Source organism: Phymastichus coffea, unplaced genomic scaffold (assembly GCF_024137745.1).
Source record: "Phymastichus coffea isolate CEN01 unplaced genomic scaffold, Cenicafe_Pcof_1.1 PCOF00028, whole genome shotgun sequence".
NCBI classification, from domain to species: Eukaryota; Metazoa; Arthropoda; class Insecta; order Hymenoptera; family Eulophidae; genus Phymastichus; species Phymastichus coffea.
This window is the reverse complement of record NW_026706839.1, coordinates 3,546,572-3,562,678: the sequence shown is the minus strand read 5'-3', so window position 1 is coordinate 3,562,678 and position 16,107 is coordinate 3,546,572. Positions and strand designations below refer to the sequence as shown.

At 41.0% G+C, this 16,107-nt stretch overlaps 4 protein-coding genes across 6 annotated transcripts; 2 read left to right on the top strand and 2 right to left on the bottom strand.

Annotated features, from left to right (window-relative positions):
• The first annotated feature begins 2,540 nt into the window (after nucleotides 1–2,540).
• On the top strand, nucleotides 2,541–3,548 carry LOC131662750 (rhodanese domain-containing protein CG4456-like). 2 transcript variants are annotated; one of them, XM_058932644.1, is made up of 4 exons: nucleotides 2,541–2,697; nucleotides 2,864–3,015; nucleotides 3,089–3,248; nucleotides 3,327–3,548. In XM_058932644.1, the coding sequence occupies exons 2-4, from the start codon at nucleotides 2,883–2,885 to the stop codon at nucleotides 3,379–3,381; spliced, it is 348 nt and encodes a 115-aa protein (XP_058788627.1). In that variant the 5' UTR covers nucleotides 2,541–2,697; nucleotides 2,864–2,882; the 3' UTR covers nucleotides 3,382–3,548. The 2 variants fall into 2 exon arrangements, with proteins under 2 accessions (XP_058788627.1, XP_058788626.1); XM_058932643.1 differs by having other exon boundaries at nucleotides 2,824–3,015; nucleotides 3,327–3,547.
• Nucleotides 3,549–3,726: 178 nt separating this feature from the next.
• LOC131662749 (rhodanese domain-containing protein CG4456-like) lies at nucleotides 3,727–4,622 on the top strand. Its single transcript, XM_058932642.1, has 4 exons — nucleotides 3,727–3,902; nucleotides 4,009–4,203; nucleotides 4,282–4,444; nucleotides 4,507–4,622. Exons 1-4 carry the CDS (start codon nucleotides 3,737–3,739, stop codon nucleotides 4,556–4,558), a joined length of 576 nt encoding a protein of 191 aa, XP_058788625.1. The 5' UTR covers nucleotides 3,727–3,736; the 3' UTR covers nucleotides 4,559–4,622.
• A 177-nt stretch (nucleotides 4,623–4,799) lies between these two features.
• Nucleotides 4,800–5,956, bottom strand: LOC131662747 (NKAP family protein CG6066). Its single transcript, XM_058932639.1, has 4 exons — nucleotides 5,724–5,956; nucleotides 5,556–5,649; nucleotides 5,083–5,474; nucleotides 4,800–5,002 (listed from the first exon to the last, which is right to left on the bottom strand). The coding sequence occupies exons 1-4, from the start codon at nucleotides 5,846–5,848 to the stop codon at nucleotides 4,819–4,821; spliced, it is 795 nt and encodes a 264-aa protein (XP_058788622.1). The 5' UTR covers nucleotides 5,849–5,956; the 3' UTR covers nucleotides 4,800–4,818.
• A 255-nt stretch (nucleotides 5,957–6,211) lies between these two features.
• Nucleotides 6,212–8,163, bottom strand: LOC131662748 (uncharacterized). Of its 2 annotated transcripts, none has more exons than XM_058932640.1 (3): nucleotides 7,877–8,163; nucleotides 6,714–6,992; nucleotides 6,212–6,633 (listed from the first exon to the last, which is right to left on the bottom strand). In XM_058932640.1, the coding sequence occupies exons 1-3, from the start codon at nucleotides 7,895–7,897 to the stop codon at nucleotides 6,322–6,324; spliced, it is 612 nt and encodes a 203-aa protein (XP_058788623.1). In that variant the 5' UTR covers nucleotides 7,898–8,163; the 3' UTR covers nucleotides 6,212–6,321. The 2 variants fall into 2 exon arrangements, with proteins under 2 accessions (XP_058788623.1, XP_058788624.1); XM_058932641.1 differs by having other exon boundaries at nucleotides 6,212–6,630.
• Between the last annotated feature and the right edge of the window lie 7,944 nt (nucleotides 8,164–16,107).

The following is a 16,107-nucleotide window of genomic DNA, read 5'->3' as shown; positions in this document are numbered from 1 at the left end:
GTAAATTTTTTTTAATATAACGTCAAGATTTGAAAGTAAATTTATATTTCGTCACTGTTATTAGAATGTCAACTTGTAAATATTTCTTTCTATAGTAAATATTATTTTTATCTAGCTCTGAATAAATATTTAATAAAGTGAATAGTAGCATTTTAACGAGCTATTACGTAAATAAATTCTATTATTTAACTTTCAGGCCGACGGAACTATTCTTTTCTAAGTTATTGATTGTAGATACAAAATTATCAATTATTCCAAAACGAACGAAAGTTTCCTGATTAAACCCTGACTACTTTATATGGCAGAGTAACATAGTTGTATTCTTATAAAAATTTTGAATTTTTAAATCGAAGAATTATTAAACGATTTGCAATTTTCTAAGCATCCATAGTGGTCAGCTATAGTAGGCATATAAATGATGCAATGGACCACCATGCAAGGCATGATATACGGCCTTGCTTTCTCATCTATTCTGCTGACCGCTTAAAATCATATTGCGAACAATTTTTACATAATACAATCAAGAGTTTTCTGTAACTCTTAAAATCACCTCAATGTACGTCGACAGGTAGTTGAAATCACGACTAACAGTACAGTTATAACTTGAGTGCTTTTATCAATATGTAAATAACGCTCGATTATTATCAATGTACTTTGATCCGGTATCTGAAGAGCTTACGTTTCCGTTGGTAAAAGGTATCAGTAACATACATGGTTCTTCCTTCATAAGCAAAACAGATACATCAGGAAAAATGTGTGAAAGTTCGGATGCTAATATAATAAAGTGTTGGTATAAAATAATAAAGTTTCATTTATTGACGTTGGAGAAATTTTTGAAATAGAAGAAAGCGGGAAGATACTAGGAAATATTACAGGTATTAAGTGACTTTTTATTTTATATAATACTGAATTACTCGCAAATAGAAATGGAAAATTTCCAATAAATTTTGCACTGTAAAATAGGTAATGAATGAATTGAATCTATCTAATTAGAAAATCCGAGAAAAAATACGTCTAGAAAAATCCTATAGTTATAGAACTTATAAAAGTATATATATATATTTCAAATAGTAGTACGCAAAATCTAATAATCTATTTTGCTTCAATAAAAATTCTTATTTTTTTGTATGCAGGAAGTCGATTATAGACTGAAATAAACAATAAAAGATTTAGTTGTAACGGCTGTTTTTCTTAACTATTTATTTTAGATATAATTTATTTCAAAGTTGAACATTGTTTACATCATTATTTAAAAGAATAAAATTTAAGTAAAATTTAAATAACAAGATTTTACTTTGTAAGTCTTCTTTGTGTTATAACGTTTAATAGTGAATATTTTTAAATCAATGAAAGGAGCTGATTAGGATCCAATTCAAATAAAAAATGGTGAGGCCAATATATTAACTCTTGCGTGAGTTATATTAGAAAGTTTGAAATTGACTAGAATTTTGAAAGCAAATATTTTTATGCAATTTTCGCTATCATATATTTGTTTTCATTCATTTTTGCAACTTTTCTGGGTATTGAAAAAAATTCCGGGAAACCGTTCTTCAAAATAATCAGAAACAAAACAATAAAGCCGAACTGATCTTTCGCGGTATTTCGGACTCTCGGAGTGTCACCAGTCTCATTCGAGTGTATTATTTCATTCACATTGTTGAGAACGATTATTTCATCTGTTAAAAATATAATAATATGATCAAAATAAAAAAAATACGAAGTGTTGTAATAAAGACTAACAACATAATGAGATTTTTAAATAATAATTGCAGCGTTTAAATGAGATCGATTTCTGCGTTGGTTTTTGTGCTAGATAAATTACGTTATTTTGTTGTTTTGCGTTGGTGTTGCTCAGATCATATTACATTGGAATCCACCTTTTATTTATATAAATTTATTCTTGCTGCTTTAATATGATAATCATACAGTGTGGATTACAAAAGACAAAATTTATGGCATTCCTTGTCTGTCGTTAAGTATTTTGGAGAAAGTGGTTAGACAGCTTTGTAAACAGTTCAGATTTCTCGTTGATGATTGATACCTAAGACAAGCCGCACTTGGGGTATGTATGTAATATTATATATTTTCTTTTATTTATTGTGTAATCTACTACAAATATTCAAATTAACTATAAATTATCAACGATACTCTTTTTTAATTAATTCATCTTTTATAAAAGTATTGATAATTTATACTTCATCTTGACTTATGATAAAAATATTTTAACTATAAGCTATTATACTATTCCAAGAGAAATTATTTTTTTAATTATTTAAATATAAATTATATTTCCTATTTTTAAAGGGTAATATAAAAAAGTTAAGAAATTATTATAAATGTTGATTATGAGTTATATTTTTTGTTTAGCATTACATAGGAAGTTAATAAAAAATTGTTTGTTCATGAGAATTTAGCTTTTTACCTTTGATTTAAATTATAATTGGTCTTATTTATACCTATCTTATTGACTGACGATAAATGATATTGATTCTATTTTTGTGCATCTCATGTTTGTGGACATCTTGTGGTTATTCCAAGAATGTCTGATACTTTCAGCTGAGTTAACAATTATCTGTGTGGTATTTATCTTACTCGTTCAGACATTTAATGCTGATTCATTAAAGTTACCAAAACATATACAAGTGAACCCAAGCCATTCAGTCAACATAATTCATTGAACTTTTGTTTTACGTGCAGGTAGGTAAAATTAAAATGACTATAGTTGTTATGCTTTTATGAATATTGATGTATGGGTGACTATAATTTTTGAACTTATTTACTTTGATAAACTATTTGGAATTATTTTCTTTTATTTTTTTTTAGAAGGTGTAGTTTTCTATAATTTTTCTGTTATAATCAACAGATAAGATACAACACCAATAATGAATGGAGGTTTAATTGATTACAACAAAATGTTAGAAGCTCAAAAAGATGATAAAATTTTAATTCTTGATGTTAGGGAAAATTCCGAAATACAAGAAACTGGAAAATTACCAGGAAGCATTCACATACCAAGTAACTCTTTTATTTCTGTATTACAAATCACTTAAGTAATGTAACAAAAATAATTGGAACTATATCTTTACAGTGAAAGAAGTAATGAATGAACTAAATCTATCGAATGAGGAGTTTGAAAAGACGTATGGCAAGAAAAAGCCTTCTTTAGATACGCAAATTATCACAAGTTGCAGACTTGGTGGACGAAGTGCAAAAGTTCAAGCAGAGTTGCAAAATGCAGGATATAAAAAGTAATATATTGTCTGTACATTAATGAATACATATTTTTACGAGGTTTTTTTATTTATGCGATATATTGTATTTTGCAGTGTTCTTAATTATTCAGGAGGCTGGGCAGATTGGGAGAAGCATCAAAAGAAATAATAAAAACTTCTATTTAATTATTTAGTTATTTTAAGGAAAATATGAAATAATTTTTTATTTTTGTACACATAATGAAATTAAACATATGCTTTATTAGTAGTTGAACATATTTTTTAATTAGAGTGTATAAAAGAGTACTCAAAGTAAAATATCAGTAATTTTTATTTAGATAATATATATAAAATAATATATCTTTTATCAATCTCGATCAAAAAATTAAAAATTATTAAATTGACAATAATAAATGTAATTTTGAAAATTTTATTTTGTAGTAGTTTTAAGTTCTGCATTATTGACCAATGATAAAATGACACAGTTTTAAAGTACTATATATATTATCTCCATTTCACTTACAATGTTTGTGAAAAAAATAAATAGTTTTAAATCAGTTATTTCTTTATTGAAAGGTCAACAATTTCAAAAATTGTCTACTTCTGCTAAATATACTAATAATAAGTTATATTTTACAAATAGTGTTGAACTATTTAACAGTAATTCTATTTGCTTAATAACCTCAACAGGTAGGTACAACTATTACCAAAAATCAATACATGCTTTATATATTCATTTTTTTTTTAATTTGAATGATGTTTCTATAGGATCTAATTAGTAACTATTCATATGTAGGTAAAAATGCTTGTAATTTTACTGCTATAAGTGGAATCCATAATAGTGCATCACCAGAAACAAATAGAAATTTTATTGTTGAATATAATGACATATTGAAAGCACAGAAAGATGATAAAGTGTTGATTATTGATGTTAGAGAAAATTCTGAAATACAAGAAACTGGAAAATTACCAGGGAGCATTCATATCCCAAGTGAATTACATTTAATATTCATGAAACTATTTTTTAATTTTATTAGTTAAAGATAAAATTCTTCTATATTTATCACAGTGGGAGAAGTTGCCAATGCTTTGGTAAATCTATCTAGTGAAGAGTTTGAAAAAAAATACAATAAAAAGCAGCCTGCTGCAGACACTAAAATCATTTTAAGTTGTAAATTAGGCAAAAGAAGTGGTGCAGTTCAATCTGATTTACAAAAATTAGGATATACAAAGTAAGACAGCTTTTATTCCACTTTATCATTCATAGAATTACTAATCGACATATTCGTTACAGTGCTTATAATTATCTAGGAGGATGGCTTGATTGGGAAAGTAGACAAAAGTGAATAACATATATAAAAATCATTGTAAAAAATATTTTATTTCTTTTGCAATAAATGTAATTTCCTCCAACATTTACTTGATGATTATTTACAAATTATTACTTAAAATTATCATTAATTATTCTATGATATTTTTTAAAACAACAAGACAAGCAGGAATGGCCATCAATTTTACAACATATTTACACCATATAATGAATTATTTTTGTCAGTTTGGCCAAGACAGCATATCAGTTTCAAATTATTACAACTTAATTAATTAATTACTCTTTATGTTTTTCCTGAGCCAGCTTTTTCTTTTCAGATATCATATCTCTGAATTGTCCTAATATAAGATTTTCTCTCTTCTGTCTCTCTTCTTTGCTGAACATAGCTAAAGCTCTCTTTTCATCTGCTGAATAAATTTGATTTTCTTTACGAATACGCACAGCCTCCATACGACGATGCCTGAGCAATAAAAAAATTTGTGTATAAGCTTTTAAAAAATAAAAACAAGGGCATGAAGGAAAAAAGAAATATTAATGTACCTGCTACCACTCATAACGTATCCAACAGACTCGTATGATGCAATTTCATCTGATGTCAAACCAATTTCTCCTCTCCTGGGAATTCGTTTCCCTTCTTGTACATATGCAGCCATAGCAGCACCTTCTCCAGGCAATAGAGCTCTGCCAAGTTCTTTTGCAGTAAGTGTAATTGTAGGTTTGAGAGTTGGACCAACAACACCATCATCTTCACTGTCTTCAGATTCAGTATTCTTCTTAACACTTGGTTGCACTATAACAGCACTTTTTTCAACCCACTGCTCTCCTTCATCTGAGCTACTGTCACTAGAACTATTGCTGGAATGTTTCCTCTTCTTTTTTTTCTTTTTCTTCTCTTTTTTCATTTTCTTTTCCTTTTTCAGCTTCTTACTTTTCTAAAATAAATTTATTTGTTGCAAATAACAATAGTTGTTGCATACAATCTAGTTTTTTATAATGTAATGGTTAATAAATACCTTTTTTTTCTCTTTTTTTTTGCGTTTACGATCTATGTCTTGACTCTCGCGTTTAGACTTATGATGTTTCAGTTGTTCCTCTTCCTCATCAGTGCTAAACAAAGAAAGAAAAATTAATTTATCATTCGATAAATCTTAAAAGTGATTGAACTAATTTATCATACTTACTCTTCAATCCGCGTTGGAGATTTTCCCCATACTCTTTCTACTCCACGTAGACCAATTTTTTCTCTTTCTTTTCTTCTGTCCCCTCTCTCTGACCTATCTATATTCCTATCAAATCTGTCCACCATTATTGTTTTTATTTTAAATGGATCAATATATAAATACGATTACTGTTAATTAGCCATCTGACTGATAACATAGAACAATGTAAATCGAAACCTAACCTCTGCAACCGTGTGTAAACAAAAAAACATCAGATATTGAGAGCCAACAGCGACTCTGCAAGTGAACTAAAATTGCGAAGCTACCTGACCAAGTAGATTTTGTTTATATCAGCTTGTGTACATATATCGACATTTGACTTAATGTGAATAAATTAACAAATGAAGGGTATATTTACATTAATTACGAGTGTTTTAATATTAAAATGATTTATTGCACAATATAAAAACTAGTTTAATATATAGTTTTGTATACATAACATATCATGATTATTGATTTTTAATCTAATCAATGACTAATTTTAATATAATATCATTGCAAAAATATTAAACTTTAATATTAATATGTTCATAAGAAAATTGTTTTCTTTATAAAAATGTTATTTTTTATAGGAATTTGATATTTCTGTAAAACATTTGGCTAATTTATCTAGAAGGTTTTCAGCCCTCTGTAACTGCTTCAGTCTCACTTCATCACAGCGACTGTAATTATCATCAATGCAAGAGGCTTTTTCTTGTTTGACAATATTCACCATAAATTGACAGTGTTTTGAATAGTACCCTACCATTAAGTTAGACTTTGTTGTATCAGGTTGGCTTTGAACTTCATTGAGAGCATTTTCGGCATCTCGTATCACAGTTCCGTAATGGAAATCAATCGTCTTATCTTCAAACGTATTTTTCGCGCTCTGCTATTGCGATTATTATAATTAGTACAGCTCATGATATTCGTATGTGTGCTTATCATTTAAAAATTGAATAAGATACTTACAGTTGCTTCCAGTTTAAGCGAATTGATCATCTCCTCGAGATCTTGTGGTAATTGTTCTGTAGAATTTATCGGCTCTTCCAATTCTTTACAATAACCAATACTATTTCTGTCGATCATTTCACTGAAGTAATCTATTTCGGGTATAACCAGATCTGCGTGCGTTACTGTTGCTTCCGATGTAGAAGTTGATGTAGATTGGAGTAAGTCGAGACAACAAGCACCAAGTTCTGACATGTCTACTTCTGAAGAGTAATTTTGCATGTACGTTGATGTCTCATCCTGCAATTTAGTATTTGATGAGATTATTGAATCAACTGGCGATTTATTCTTATTTTTTGTTCAATAAGTAACTCACGATGAAACTACCATAAATATTATATATCTTTTGAAAACTGATTCATTTCTAACAAAGAGACCACGATAATAATGTCTCGACTGAAATAATAAGACGTAAAAAACTAGGACGAAGTGAATTCGGGGTTTGGCTGTACGGTTTCTTTTCACTTTTCTAGAAAATACATGCGAAAGTCCATCTTCAATTACCATTATTAACGATTCTGTGCAACACGGATAAGAAAAGAATAGCGAGTTTATGCGCTAGGTAAATTATTGAATGTGTCTACAAAATTATATATATGCATAAATATTTATTTGCGTATACTGTTTCGAAACTTCTTGCAGTTTTCACGTTCTGAGAGAAAAGAGAACTAAACTTAAGGAGTAAGTTGAGTAATTTCTTAATTAAGTTCTCTTGTCTTTAATTTTTTACTGAAGAGCGTTAATACATAAGTCGAAAAAAAATTTGGTTCTGAAAAGATGCTGTACTTTCTTTGCGAATTGGACACAAACTACTTTGAACACTCGAGATCTATTTTTGCGTTTCGGGCACGTAATTATTTGTAATGTTATTTGTAATGTTCTTCAGTTCGATCTTGAGTGCGAGCTAAATAATTGTTACCTCGAATACTATCTGGCTCGACACTTGAGCTTTTGTGTGATTTCAAGGTGTAATGTATTTAACACTCAAGTTCGTATACTTGCTAACGAGCTTCAGATTGCTTCAACGATCGAACACCACGATCGGACAAACGGTGATGCCATTCGTTCATCGACTATTTTATAACCTGTCCTCTACTCCAAAAATATGTTGACGGGATACTCACTCTTAAATTTGGATTGGCCATATTTACTTCTATACTCGTGAAAACTGACTTTCCAAGCCGTATAAATCGGATAGTATATAAATTCGCAAAAATGCATAAAATATGAAGTGTCAACGAGTTTGTGCAGCGAGCGGTGCGCTGGTTCTCTACTACTCTACGAACTTTAGAATACCAGCGACGATTAATTCGTGTTTACACACATCTTGTCGCACACTATAATGAATTTACAAAGCGTTATAGCGGCACATTCATACACAAAAATCGATAAAAGTCCGTGCGATCATGAAGCACGTGTACCACTCTATACATGAACGACTGAACGAGGAGTCTGCCGCGTAAACGAGTCAGACCAGCAACGCCCTGGACACATTCGAAACCTAATAAAACTGACTGGCCAAGCAGGTTCTCGTCTTACCGGCACGAGCTAACGTATCAACTTTTGACAATGTCAAATCGGTTGATGGAGCTGTATCGACATGAAATGAAATTCATGTTTCAAACGATCCTATTAATTTTTACGATCGATACAACTCGTTTGAAATTAGCAATGTTGCGTCGATAAAGAGTTTCTTTAATACCAATCAATCAATACTTATTATTACAAACTCCATAAAAAATATAGCATCAAACTCTCATTTTGAGTCTCTTACGTCGATAGATTCATTAAATGTTCATCGGGACTTTTCAAAGTACCCGCTGTGTTAGGCAGATAACTTCAATGCGTAAAATAGAAGTTGAAGAGCTTACGACTTTGATGCGCTTGCGATCTGCAGAGCATATCGTAAAAAATATCCGGAGGCAATAAAAACATTCATCCTTTCTCGGCGCTTTGAAAAAAAAGGAAATTTTTTTCTGCGTATTTTTTTCTGCGCGAGCTTTCTAAAATATGAAAAACGCCATGAATAAAGCGCATCAAGCTTCCCGTCCCTCTCTCTCTCTCTCTATAAAACACTTTGACGGCAAAAAACTCTATCAAGTGCTGGGATCTCGTCGTTCTCTGCCCTGTTATCGCAGCTCGTATAACTCGGTAGAAGTGAATCCGGTTGACGTTTGATTGACGCCTTGCACAAACGCAGCTATCCCCCCCCCCCGCCTCCCTTTTCGTCCGAAGACGAAAAAAAAATGGAGAGGAGCTGCGAGCGGAATTCCGATAAAGAATTTTTTTGCGTGCGATAAAAGTGCAGCAACGAGGAAGTGAGAGCGCGTGGGTCCTTTCTTCCTGATTTTTCGACGGGGCCCTCCCCTCGACCTCCTCGCTCGGCCGCCGAACCGCGTATTCCCGTTTCTCCGCCGCATGCCGTTCGCTGTTTTATTCTTTCCCTTTTTCCATCTGTCTTCGTGCGCCTGTGTATCGTTCGCCTTTTATCTCTTACTTCTCCTTGTTTATTTCCTTTCTTTCAATTTGTTTTCTCTTCTTTATCTCTCCTCCTCCCATGTCGCTCTCTCCCTCTCTCTTCGAGAAAAATTGCGAGAGACAGAGACGTGTCCCTTTGGCTTTTTTGTGCGCTCTTCTCGCGCTCTTTCTTCAGAAAGAGGGTCACGCGCGCGCCGTGTTCGCGATAATTGATAGCGTGTATTTAGGTAAATATTGCATTTATCATGAATGGCATCGGGAATTATTGAATGCGTTATTTACGGCGGCGCTGGTCGCTGCCGCGTAATTATTTTTAAAAAATGGCTCGGCGAAAAGTCAATAATCATTTTTTATCGCGCGCGCGCGCGCGCATCCGAGCGGGCCGTCGCCGAACAAACACACTCGGCGTTCATTATTCCAAGTGCAATACATCGGCCGATACTCCAAGGCTTGCCGCGGCGCGGCGGTGAATTATCGGGCGCACCGTCGCGACAATAAATCCCACTCCGCTCGGCTCCGAGGTCCTTCTGCCTCGAGAACCGCGCACGGTAGCCCTGCGCGGCTTCCACCCTGGCTGGCTTAGGCGCGCAGTCGTCGCTCGGCCGCGACCGACGAGAGTGCGTATGTCGGCGAACCGGTTCGGCTCGCGAGCACAGCTGCCGCCGCCGTTGCCGCCGCCGCCGCCACCACCACCACCACCACCGCCACCGCGCATCGCGAGTCGCCCGATCGGCAGTGCTGCGCGCGCGGGCACCGCAGCCGCGAGAGAGGTACGCACTTGACGCGCGCGCGCGCCCTCGCGGGGTCGTTGGGACGACCTTCTCTGGCGCGAGTGACAGTCTTGTGCGACGGAACGCCTCGCTTGGGAGCCCGATCCGAGGCGGTTGTGCTGGGACTACTGCCGCGCAGTCGTTGATTGGATTCATTTCTCGATCGTCGACTGTACTTTGATGTTACGTGAATTTTACGACAGGCTCGAATAATGCGATGGAGAATACAATCAGCCGTTTACGCGAATCGAATTCTATTCGCACGGACAGCTGATTTGATTCGACGTTGCGCCGGCGTAATAAATAGTGAGCGCCTCGTGAATTCGAAGCGAAGCGAAGCGAGGGATCAGCTCTCGTTGGTATCGTCATCGGATGGATCCGAATATTTGGATTATTATTTTATTCATGAAAATAGAAGTACGCACGAGGCGGCCTCCTGCATTGATTGCCCTCCACGCTTTGACCATATTGATCGTGAAAAATGAAATCAGCGATGAGAGCTGCGTGCGCGTGTTGCATTAAAATGTCGTCGATAAAAACAGACGAGAAGCAAAAGCAAAGGTGATCGCGCATGTTTCCAATCAGATAATAAGAGGAAAAGGCGGCGAACGAGCGAGCTGACGGCTGAGAGTCAATAATAAAAGCACGACGCCTTGGATTCGCTCGCGCTTTAATGGCATGCAAAGCGCGCGGCGCGATAGGCAAAAAAAGCGCCTTAATGCGACACTCAACATCAAATGAGAGCTGAAAAATCGGGCGCTCTTATCCTCCCGCGAGCAGAAATAAAGGACAATGCTAACACGCCAATTCATCACACTCCAATAAACACGTTACACGCACGTCGCCAGAGCAGAGTGGAATGCCTCCACCGAAGGTCGCGGCGTTATTATCGCTCTATCATTATCCGCGCCGATCACGGCCAGCCGAGCAATCCTCGATCTGTCGGTCGAGCCTCGTTTTGGCACGCCGCGGACCTTCTGCTCTGGCCCTCGCCCCTCCCTCTCTTCCCTCGCGCCCCGATCAACGATCGCGCGTAAATCAACTAGTTTCTCGGCGCGCGCGAGCAAATTGCCTTGGCGCGATAGACCTGCGCGCTCGCGGCCCTTGCGTCGCGCGCCCGGTTATGGAGACACATTGTTGCTCGGCAGTCGTCGCCTCGGAGAACTTCTTTTTTCTCTCTCTTTCCGTCCTCGCACTTTTCCGCTTCTCGCGCTCTTTTCGCCGCGGCCGTGCGCCACCTCGATTTGCATGGGGCTTTGTGATTTACGAGGCGAACCTCGCCGAGCACGACTTGATTTACTCGAATACTCCGCGGCAGACTATAAATTCCGAGTTTTTCATTTTGGCCTTCGCCTGTGCCTCGCGCTCTCAGGACTCGCGGGGAAAGGGAATCGACGCTCGCAGTGAACGCGCCCCGGCCACTGGAATTGGCGCTTCGAGGGCCTCCGCCGGAGTGCTGCGCCGAGTCAGAACTCGCGCGCGCCGAATAGTGACACCGCCCCCCCTCCCCTTCGCGCTCGCCGTTTTTATCGCGCATCTCTGGCCGCGCACTTCTCGTCGCCGCAATTTAAAAACTCGTCCGGCGCGCGCGCGATGGCAATCAGAGGCTAATTTGTCTCGGCGGGGAGCCTTGCGCGCGCGAAATTAAACCGTCACGACGGGCGCGCGCGAGAAAAATAATCCGCGCGCGCCCCTCGATACCCGAGCTTAATTGCTACGGCCATCTTAATTTGCATCGATACAGCGCGCCGCGGACGGCTTATCGATAGCTAAGCGTTAAATCTCTCTGTCTCACTCTCCTGCTCCAGCGAAAAAAAAAGCCGCGTCTCCTGTCCCATTAGTGCAGGCATGTTTGAGCCTTTTACGAGCGAACGAGGATAGGGGAGGGGAAAAAAAGAAAAGATTGGTGGGCTAACCGTAAAAAAGAAGAGGCCAGCTTATCCCTTTCTCCTGCTCCGCGAACTCGTGTTTACTCTTTTCAGCTTTTCCAGCGATACTTATTAGCGAATTTGCTTGCCGTGGAAAAGTTTCCGAGGCGCTGGCTGCTGCCAAGTTTCACCTCGATAAGTTAAGTTTCTCGAGGAGTATATATCCCAAGACGTACGCCCTACCAATGCGATTTTTCCTTTGCCGCAAGTTGAAACTAAAGAAGGCGATCCGATCCGGCCCCAAAGGCAATTAAGCTCGAATTGAAAACATGCGCGCATCCAAGTTTGAAGGAGGGGAAAGAAGTTCGGGCAACGCGGCGGTCTAATTGTCAGAGATCGCGGAAGAACAGCAGCTTGGCTCACTCTCTCTCTCTCTCTCTTTCTCTCTCTCTCTCTCTCGATACAAAGAAAAGTGGAACAACGGCAGCTCGCGATTTCGGGCGAGAGAAGTTTCCAACGGAATCGAGAGAGACGGATGTGTGTCGATGAGAGAACTTGCAGGGAGGAAGTCGTAACGGTGGGTTAAGTGCAAATCGATCGGTCGTCGCGCAGAGACTCACTCCAGCCGACTGCCGCGAGGCAGCTACCTGCATTTCTGAGTGGATTGTCAGTGCTCGGATTCTCTTTCAAGAGGCAAGGCGCTGGGGAAGCTATGTCTGCGTGCTATGGCAGCTGCTGCGTCCAACGAGAGGTGCAACGTCGCAAAGGTAAAGCGCAAGTTTCATTCGATAATAATCAGTCAGTAGCGCGAGTGCGTGCATGCAATTTGCCCGTCGAAAGAGCTGATCGCCGCGCGCGCGAACGCAACTAATTGCTCGGTCTCGCGTTTGCTTGCACAGCATGATTTTGCCGCGAGTTATTCGAAGTCGAATAACTCGCGCGCGGTCGCTCTGATTTGGGAGCGCGACCGATCGTCAGCGCGGCGTGTCGCTGAAAAAAGAAGAAGCAGCGAAGGGAAGGGTTAATGGACGTCGATCATCGAGGCTCGCGCCGCGGCTAATAGCCCTTGTGCGCTGGCTTGCAGGAAAGACAGAGACAGAGAGAGACCACCACTTCTTGACTTGGCCACTGCCATTAACCTTATATACCTGCCCGACCACGACCACGAGAGAGCCGCAACTTCAAAAAATTTCTCGAGAGGACCGCCTCGCATATGCGCGGTCACGTTCTTCAGTTCGTACGCCCCCCCCCCCCTCCGTCACTATGTTTTGTGGTTTTTCGCTCCGAGCTAGTTTTTGACTGTCGCGTAACGAGCTCGTTACAGGCCTTCGTTTGTTTTTCGTCCTTCTTCCGTTGCTTATATCGGCGGTCGATATCGGTCGCGGCGGGCGTCGATCGCGCGTTCAAATCGAAGGGATTGCATTCCACAAGGAGAGCTAATTGAATACGCCTGGAGTTTGAAACGCAGTTGCGAACAGTAGCTTATACAGCATATCAATCATCGGCTGCTGCGAATATAACAGCGCTTGAATGCGCGCGAGCGCCCTCGATTTCTCGGCCTTTTCAGACTGGCAGCTGTCAGAAATATTTCGATTAAAAAGAGGCAGCGTTGTTCAGCATGTCGAAAATTGGCGATCCGCTCGGTTAATGAGCCCTCGAGCACGGGACTTTATTGTTTCTTCGACTGGCTCTCGTTTTGGCTTTATGCCGCTGCTCGTTAATCCGAAGTACAAGCTTCTTTTTTGCTGCGCGCGTTCCGTGCCGCACGTCCATCCGCTCCTCGAGTGGCAGAGCGGCCGTTTCGGCCTGCCCTTCGTTGCGCTCGCTGCTATCGCCACTCGAGCTCGACGATATTTCGCCGCGGCGACGGCGATGCCACCTGGATGTAAAACGGCTGGATGTGTGTCGCGCGGGAAAATGCATTATGCATTGATCCCCGCAAAGAGAGAGAGAAAGAGAGAGAGAGAGAGAGAGGAGTTGTACACTGGCGGTTGGTTTCTTTTTCGGACGATTTTATTGCACGTCCTCAAATCGATCCTACCATTATCCTCGGACGTTGTGTAAGGCTCTTAATTAAGCGAAATCTCGAGATCGAGCCATCTAATTAATACGTTCGAGAATATTCAAATGAGCTTTCGGAATTAGGCAGGTTGGTACTCGATATCGCGCGCGATCATCATACTCGACTCTCGGCTCTGTCTTCGGAAAAACCGGCAAACAATGAAACGGCTCTCTCCCTCTCTCTGCAAACGACTTTTACAACGGCGACGCCGTCGCGCGCAGATAATAACGAAAGCTCGCTGGAAAAAAAGGAGGTAGGAAGAAGCGCCGCTGCTGTTGCTGCCTTCCGACTCGAGGTTTATGCACGCACGTAATTACCTTAATTTCAAATGCAAACGGCCGTCCCATCCCCCGCGTCTCGCCTTCACTGCTGGGCTCTCGGATTTATGGTTTTACACGTGTGCGCGCGCATCAGCATAAAAGGTCAAAGAATAATAAATCTCCCGCTCGTATGTAGCGCGACGCGCTCGCCGAATTCCAGCGCGCGCACGACAGAGAAAAGAACGCGCGCGAAGAGCAAAGCTCCGAGCCCGTCGCGCGCGAATTTATCTTTATGAGGGAGCGCGCGCCTCTTTCCTTGTTTACACTGGCCCGCTCGCGACAGCTTGCCGCCGGCATTAGCAGGTGTCGACTAATGCGGATTTTTCGCGCCTGGGACGTCAATCAACGCGGCGGGCTCTCGTCCGGGTCGGAACGAGCTTACCAAGTCGCGGGAATGCCAGCGCAGACGAGAGGCGGACGAGGCTCGACGGACAAATCGCTCGGCACAATGTGGACCGTTAACCGCGTTGCCGGCCGGAATACAGGCGGAGGAAAGAAGAGAGAACGATACGAGGCTGCCATTACACTCTCGTGTCTGCCGAAAAAGGTATACGGGCGCCACGGACACAGAGCGAGAGAGAGAGAGAGAGAGAGAGCGATAAAAAAAGAAGTGTATACGACGCGAAGCTCGTGAAACACGACGACTGAGAGGGACAAAAACAAAAAAAAAATGAAAAGAAGGATCGCGGAGGCAAGAACACGACGCTGAAGTTAAGCTTCGCGTACGTACACGCGCGCGCGCCTCGACTTCGCCTCGTGTGTGTGCCCCCGAATGCGGTCTCCGCGCTGCTGCAGCTGCAGAAGAAAGAATGCCTTTGATGCTTTTATTTCTTCATTTCGAAATTGCCCGTCTGATTGCGTGCGTGCACTGACGTAGGCACGGGCTAAGGCCTCCGGTAATTACATTGTTTGCGCGACGACGCGCGCGCTGCTTTTTATTTAGGAGGCTCGCTCGCCGCTGAATTTCGCCGCTTTTTATTCGCTGCGCCGCGCGGCCTTCTTTCTCTCCCGTTGGCTTGGCTTGTTTGAAGAAGCCTACCTTTCGCGTTCACGAGCTTTCGGGGGCTTGCGATCTGAAAGCAGACGCACTGTGAATTTCGAAAGAACATTCATTCGGACGAATCGGTTCTTAACGCCATCGCTTATCTTGGCGCTGCATCGACGCCACATCGATCCCTCTTGTAAAGCGACCGGCAAGACGCGAGGTTAATGATACGCCGTGAATTCGTTTCGTCGAGGCGAAGAGCATTCGACGTTTCCAGAGGTCTGCGCACGAGTTGGTCGACGAATCGCCCACTTAATGTCTGCAACGTCGGGGCCACCAATCACAAGGCATTCCGCCGTGAAAAAGCGAAGAAGCGACTGTGCGCGGCATAGCCAAGCGAGCGCGAGCGCATATCCGTCAAAAAAGGAAAATAAAGGAACGGGAGGCGAAATCACTCGGCGCGCAGGCAAATAACAAACGAGAGTTGACTCGGGAAGGAGGCGCTATCCGCTCCTGAATAGCATTTCGCTTGGCGGGCAGCGGCTATAAATCAGCTGGCGCAAGCCGCGACCGACCGCGCGTATTTTCGGCGAGCCGCGCCGCCAGAAGGCGCGTCACGGCGCCTCCGTCATCCCCGGCGCGGATGAGGCACGCTCCGCGCCCGACTGTGCGCGTCTTGCCGCCCTGCCGCGACGTATCGATAGTTCGAGCGACGAGCGAATCTCGCGCTTTCGCGCTTTTCGGCCGGCATCGCCGCCGCGAGCGCGCCACTCGAAGCGCAAGATTAAAGGCCGAGGAGGGAGGCACTCTGGTCTGCTCTTCTTTTTATTTATTTTTCCTCTTGTTTATTTTTTTCGCGAAGAGCGATGCGA